The sequence below is a fragment of the Triticum aestivum genome, chromosome 2D, assembly GCF_018294505.1.
Source record: "Triticum aestivum cultivar Chinese Spring chromosome 2D, IWGSC CS RefSeq v2.1, whole genome shotgun sequence".
NCBI classification, from domain to species: Eukaryota; Viridiplantae; Streptophyta; class Magnoliopsida; order Poales; family Poaceae; genus Triticum; species Triticum aestivum.
Genome location: NC_057799.1, coordinates 33,951,721 through 33,959,374, shown reverse-complemented (window position 1 = coordinate 33,959,374; position 7,654 = coordinate 33,951,721). Strand labels below are relative to the sequence as shown.

The 7,654-nt window shown below is 40.3% G+C and overlaps 1 protein-coding gene across 1 annotated transcript; it reads right to left on the bottom strand.

Moving 5' to 3' along the window:
• Positions 1 to 514: 514 nt before the first annotated feature.
• On the bottom strand, positions 515 to 3,058 carry LOC123048530 (uncharacterized). Its single transcript, XM_044471613.1, has 6 exons — positions 2,915 to 3,058; positions 2,752 to 2,838; positions 2,161 to 2,343; positions 1,518 to 1,733; positions 1,277 to 1,417; positions 515 to 948 (listed from the first exon to the last, which is right to left on the bottom strand). Exons 1-6 carry the CDS (start codon positions 3,056 to 3,058, stop codon positions 571 to 573), a joined length of 1,149 nt encoding a protein of 382 aa, XP_044327548.1. The 3' UTR covers positions 515 to 570.
• Between the last annotated feature and the right edge of the window lie 4,596 nt (positions 3,059 to 7,654).

The following is a 7,654-nucleotide window of genomic DNA, read 5'->3' as shown; positions in this document are numbered from 1 at the left end:
TGGGTGCGTCCGACGATGTCCCATTACAGTGGACCCAAAAGCACCACAATCATGTACGCCCATCATGGACCACGTTGCCGGGTCGCCCGGGTTCGCTCGTTCGGGTAGATTGGATGGCGAAAAACCCTGAGAGACCCTCACGGCAAGCCACTGCCGAACAGACGGCTCAGAGGCTCACTTCACCCGAAAGAAGCACTCGCAAGAGCCTTTTCGCGCGGTGCCAGCTAGGGCTTCATGAGTAGGTGCGAGGCAACGGCCTCCGCACAATGACGGTGGCCCGGGCACGCTAGATAGTCCACCTATCAGGGAAGTGAAGTTCACACATAGTGCCATTAATAGGTTTGTCTCTCCTATTCTTATTCGGCATCAAAACACTTTTCTGATCAAAAGAAGCACTAAACCATGGTACGGTGTATATACGAGGAAATCAAAACTAACTTACAATGCTGGATGACTCAACTTATCCACTACTATAAATACATTCTAACATGATAAAATCACAAAATAATTTGTCCAAGTTTACAAATTAATTAGATTATGGAAACTTTATTAATAATTTTACATATATATTCAAACAAAACCACCAGGTCCACCATAGTAAGTATGCACACCAAAGTGACTATGTCCATCAACATAACCCTTCCCAGTATATTTGGATAAATTGGTGGTGACATGCCCAAATTTCTTGTCATCTGGAATAACATACTTGTTTTCCTTATTTAAAATTTCGATATTTCTCACAAATGCTGCTTTTCCAAGTCCTTCGGAAGCAAAATGGCCACTACCCATTTGTGGAGAGTCTGATGACACCGTCGGACCTTGAACATATCCACCCCATAATGCATAATTACATTGATCCTTCATGAAATGGAAAATTTCTCTTGGCCAGTATCCAATATGTATGTTTTGTGGACCATAAGCCACCCACCAATGTTTAGTCACTGGATCCTAAAATAAATCAGGGTTCATGGTAAATGCTTCAACATAGATGAAATGAATAACAATCGATCAAATGTTTGTGGTGAGGTGAAACTATCCTTTTAATTGTATTCCATATTAACATGAACATAATATTAGAGATATATTTGGGAGTCTCCCCTCTATGCTAAAATATTTTTCTATGATCAAAGGTTCTTAGTAAGATTGTGTTATCTTATGGTTTGACACCTATAAGTTTGGTTGAGCCAATGTCTTCAAGTTTTCATCAAAATATAATTCATGTATTTCATACGAAAAAAGAAAATACAAGAATAAAAAATTATTTACATGAGAATACCTTGAAAATAGTAACATCTATCATGTATTGTGGTCCTTTATAGACAGAAAGTGGTTTAAGTCTTCCTCCTAGACCAACACTTGAGCTAACTTGCACGAAAGCGCCACAATCATGATCAGGGCAAGTCTTTAAGCCATCAACCTTTACATAAATGTGTTCCAACGTCAATATAAACTATATCATTATAAGTTATTCATATTAAATTGAAGAATGTGTATCCAGAGAAATAGTTACGGATTACCCAAGCAACATGAAACCTAGCAGAGTTGTCACCACTGTAGCTTGGATATACCCAAGAACCAGCCCCGATCCCATCTGCAACACCTGCTTTTATTATCTTATTAATTTGTATCCACGATGCACTTAGATCCTTACTATTATTCTTCACCATAGGATTATAGATATTTATTTTAGCCCGCGTTCCATATAGCACATCATAATACTCTACTCCAGCAACCTGCAAGCCGAAACAAGATATTGACTTGTTTACAATGAAAATACTAATGCTTATTAAACAAGAAAGATTGACATCATATCACAATAATATTTTGGTGGACATCACTAAATGGTGCATTTAAGGTCAATATAGACCAAACATTTAGAGAAAAATTTCATCCACTGCAGTGGCAACAAAAATGTCAAGTATAAAAATATTCACAGAATAAGTTATTTGCATTTACTTATTTGACTACCTTGGACCATAATTTCATCTAAAGGATGAATTTAATGCGATAAAATCCTAGACTGTTGTTAGGTAATATTGCTTTGACATGTGGTTCGCATGGCAATAAATTGTTGTGCATTTAAGAACTACAAAGAAAATTTTATATTGTTATAATCGACCATTATAACCGAATCACTCAAAAATTATATTAAAAACTCACCTCATGTTCTTCATTGGTAATCACTTTATCAATAGTTTCTACTGGCGTGTGGACCCTTCTGTTGTTGCGCAATATTGGAATCGTTCCTGTAGGGCACTCAATCAAGGGCAATTGGGCTTGTGGGATGACATCCATCGATGGAGATTTGGTAGAAATACTCAGTGGGAAAGAGCTTGGTTCCATCTGTAATTGGGAAAGTTAAATCAATATGTACTTTTAAGACAAAATATGATAAAAAATATTCAGGTTTATGGGTTATGATGCACAATTAAATATATCCACATAATTAGTTGAATTTGTAGTTTGCCTTGCTTGGTGATCGTACCAAATGTTTTATATTTCTCTTCTATGAAATAAAGATAACACAGAGTGAAATTTTAGAACGCTAGATGTGTAGTGAAAGCTTATTTATGAAGTATTAGAATAAAAACTAAAGTTCAAATAATTGCTAGCATGATTATATATATTAGCTACCAATCTTCCACTTTTACTTCAAATAACATACCGTTCCTGCATGGATTGAGACATGAATATCTACATTTTACTTAGGTACTACATGAATGTTATAATATATTGATTATCAAAACTTGCCTGGATTTTGTGGTCTTTTAGTAGTGGATGGCTAAAGGCTGGTTGTAGATTCACATCGATGCAGTCATAAACATCTCTTCCGTCAACCTTTTTCGGCATCTCCTCAACTTCATAATCAAAAAATTGATTACAGATGTACAAACTAAGATGAATTCATACATACCAGAATAGTCTTATTGACTTCTTGATTCAATGGGACCCCGCTAGTATTTTCTTCTCGTCTGATACACTTTACTTCTTTTCCTCCGATGGCTAGAATAAGATATGCTAAGAGAATGGTCACACTAATAGATGGATTTTCTTTCATGGTGGAAATATGAAATGTTCAATTTGTTAATGTGTCTACCATCATATTTATAATGTTAGGAAACTATCATGAAATGAATGGTTGTCATTCAATAAGAGCAATAAATTTAATTGCTAGAATAAAAGATGTCATTGTATTAATTGCATAAGATATAATAATCGACCGCCTCTTGGTCTTTATTACCAAAATCTTGAAGTACTAATGCCACGAAATATTTGAGTTATGTAATAAATGGAAAGATCTTCACAATTATTGTCTCATATGGATAATGTTGACCCTAGTTGATTGGTTACCCTTGTAGTAGATAAGATACAATAACTATACCACCTCCTAGTATTATTACCAAAATCTTGGAGTAGTAATGCCCTAATAATATTTGAGATATGTAATAAATGAAAAAATATTCACAATTAATGCCCCATATGGATAATGTTTTCCCTAGTTGATTGCTCTTTGATTACAGATGATATTAACTCAATTTATAATGGACAAGTTTGGGTCAATTCAATATGATCGTTCTTCTAACGTCATAATCTCAATGTTGTTTTAGGACTATCATTACACTTAACGATATCTAAGATCCGAAAAACGTGATCACCAACAACACTTTAGCTAGTCCTAGAGGCAAGACTAGGAACCTTTTATTTAACCGTTTATCATTCCGCACGTGCATTTGAGTTTTCCACTGAATCACATATTCCTGGATCATATCAGTTGAAGCATAGAATAAATACTGTATAATTATGAATATGGAAATATAATAAGACAAAGGGTTTTTTGTGATAGTGCCCCTGGTTCCTTAGTTGTGCTCAGTTGTCCCCACGCTCTAAACTTTTGCACAATTTTCCCCACACTCATGTCTGAAACTCTCACAAATGGTCAAACTGGACGTTTGTTGTTGGCTCAATGGCTTGACCATTAACTACTGATGAGTGGGGCTGTTTTGGGCCGGGTCCTCCTTTGACCGTTACGTCCTGACGAGTGGGGCCACAAGGAGACACGTCGGAGTAGCTTGTCTGAAGATGCTCGAATCACTCTTGCACCGCCTCCTCCTCCGCCGCAGCCGTCGTGCCCTCCACCCTCCAACCCTATTCCGTTTGTCGGCGGTGCCGTGCCACCGCCACATGACCCCCCCCCCCTCAATCTGGGATTAAGAAGCGATGTTAGGGGAAGACGCCCTCCGGCCCATCGACGGTGGAGATGGTTGGGTCGAATCAGAGGCAGATAATTCATGGATTCCATCTGGATAAGCTTTGTTTTTCCTCGAATGGATGAGAAAAATCGTCAATTAGGCAATATTTGACCACTACTCGCTTGAATCGTACCAATTTTGGTTGCTTAATTTTCCGCCCTTTATTTTGATCAAATAAGATTGATCTCGTGCTTGCTTTTCGGCTGGCGGTTAGAATGGAAACTAGCGTGCTGCATGGTTATGAACAGCATATGATCTCTGGATTTTTCTACCTGAAGGTGGTAGAAACTGAAGGAAATATGCCCTAGACGCAATAATAAAGTTATTATTTTTTCCTTATTTCATGATAAATGTTTATTATTCATGCTAGAATTGTATTAACCGGAAACTTGATACATGTGTGAATACATAGACAAAAAGAGTGTCACTAGTATGCCTCTACATGACTAGCTCGTTGAATCAAAGATGGTTAAGTTTCCTAGCCATAGACATGAGTTGTCATTTGATTAACGTGATCACATCATTAGAGAATGATGTGATTGACTTGATCCACTCCGTTAGCTTAGCACTTGATCATTTAGTATGTTGCTATTGATTTCTTCATGACTTATACATGTTCCTATGACTATGAGATTATGCAACTCCCGTTTACCGGAGGAACACTTTGTGTGCTAGCAAACGTCACAACGTAACTGGGTGATTATATAGGTGCTCTACAGGTGTCTCCAAAGGTAATTGTTGGGTTGGCGTATTTTGATATTAGGATTTGTCACTCCGATTGTTGGAGAGGTATCTCTGGGCCCACTCGGTAATGCACATCACTTAAGACTTGCAAGCATTGCAACTAATGAGTTAGTTGTGGGATGATGTATTACGGAACGAGTAAAGAGACTTGTCGGTAACGAGATTGAACTAGGTATTGAGATACCGACGATCGAATCTCGGGCAAGTAACATACCGATGACAAAGGGAACAACGGATGTTGTTATACGGTTTGACTGATAAAGATCTTCGTAGAATATGTGGGAGCCAATATGAGCATCCAGGTTCCGCTATTGGTTATTGACCGGAGACGTGTCTCGGTCATGTCTACATAGTTCTCGAATCCGTAGGGTCAGCACGCTTAAAGTTCGATGACGGTTATATTATGATTTTATGTGTTTTGATGTACCGAAGTTTGTTCGGAGTCCCGGATGTGATCACAGACATGACGAGGAGTCTCGAAATGGTCGAGACGTAAAGATCGATATATTGGACGACTATATTTGGATACCGGAATGGTTCCAGGTGAGATCGGGATAATACCGGAGCTCCGGGAGGTTATCGGAACCCCCCGGGAGGTAAATGGGCCTTAATGGGCTTTAGTGGAAAGGATGGGAAAGGAGGAAGGGAGGGGGCGCCTCCCCCCCCCCCCAAGCCCAATATGAATTGGGAAGGGGGCCGGCCCCCCTTTCCTTCCTCCCTCCTTCCTCTTCCTTCCCACTCCCTCTCCAAATAGGAAAAGGAGGAGTCCTACTCCCAGTGGGAGTAGGACTCCCCCCTTGGGCGCGCCTCCTCCCCTTGGCCGGCCCTCTCCGCCCCCCTTTATATACGGAGGAGAGGGGCACCCCATAGACATAACAATTGATCTCTTGGATCTTTTAGCCGCGTGCGGTGCCCCTCTCCACCATTTGTTTAGTCGATAACTGCTGGTTTTAATTCTTACCTAAGGCCTTTTTTGTTTTTCCGTTGTTTGTTTGTTTGGGCTGGGCTGTTTGTTTCTTTGTCTTGTTTTTTCTTGACACCTGAAAAAAGTGTTCAACAAGAGAAGTAAACAAAAAAACATTTTTCTGTCGCCAATGTAGCTCATCGTTCAGTCCTTATCTTCATACATCATCTTGCTTCTCTTTTCATTTTTCATTTTTATGACTTCTTTAAAAACATTTTGTATATTAGGACAAAAATAAATCTTTAATGTAACTAAGAAACAAAATGAAAACAAGACAAACTAAAATATTGTGGCACTGTTTAAAAAAAAGAATAGTGCGTTGTTTTTCTTAATAAATCAAAAGAAGAAGAATAATAATATAAATTCAAAACACAACAGTAAAAAAATAAAATAAAAAGAAAGTACCCCACCCCCTCGGACATGCAACTACCCCACCCACCTCTCCCGTCGTCCTCTAACAAAACACAAGACCAGTTGCGATGGGGGGCACGTAGTTGCATTCGGGGGCGACACATGCAGTTGCACGCTAGTATTGGACATGCAACTACACCCACCTCTCCCGCCACTCTTACAAAAACAAAGGTTAGTTGTAGTAGCTGTCTGTGGACATGTAGTGGCATTAGGTGGCGACACTTGCAGTTGCAAAGCATAGTGTCGAACATGCAACTACCCACCTCTCCCGACGCCCACTTAGAAAACAAAAATGTCAGTTGCATTGGATGTGTAGGCATACAGTTGCACTCGAGGGCGACACTTGCAGTTGCAAGCCTAGTATCGGACATGCAATTCCCCCACCCTTGTCACTCCCTTACAAAACAAAATTGGCTAGTAGGAGCCGAGTGTGTAGGCATGCAATTTTAATCGAGGGTGAAACTAGTAGTTGCAAGCCTATTGTCGGACATGCAACTCCCCCTCCTCTCATGCCGCTCACTTACAAAAAAAGTTAGTTGCAGCCGGGTGTGTAGCCATGTAGTTGCAATAGACGGCGACACTTGCAATTGCAAGCCTATTATCAGACATGCAACCTTAGTCGTGAGCGACACTTGTAATTGCAAGTCTATTGTCGGACATGCAATTCACCCCCTCTCCGGCAAAAACAGAAGGCTAGTTGCAGTCAGTAGGGGACGTGTTGTTGCATTCGAGGGCTACACTTATAGTTGCAAGTCTATTTTCAGACATGCAATTCACCCACTCTCCAATAAAAACACAAGGCTAGTTGCAGTCAGTAGGGAACATGTTCTTGCATTCGAGGGTGACACTAGGAGTTGCAAGCCTAGTACCATGAATGCACCTCCCATCCCCTCTCCTGCCGCTCACTTAAAAAACAAAACAAAAATCCAGTTTGCAGTCGGGTCTGTAGACATGCAGTTACAGTCTAGGGCGACACTTGCGGTTGCAAACCTACTGTCGGACATGCAATTGTAGTTGAGGGCGACACTTGTAGTTGCAAGCGTATTGTCGGACATGCAATTCATCCCCTCTCCGACAAAAACACGAGGCCAGTTGTAGTCAATAGGGGACATGGAGTTCCAGTCGAGGGCGAGACTTGCAGTTGCAAGCCTAGTAACGGATATGCAACCCCCCCTTCTCCCGCCGCCTACTAACAAATAAAAAAATGTCGGTTGCTGTCGAGTGTGTGGCATGTAAATGCATTCGGGTGGGTAGGCATGCGGTTCCAGCCAAGGGCGACATTTGC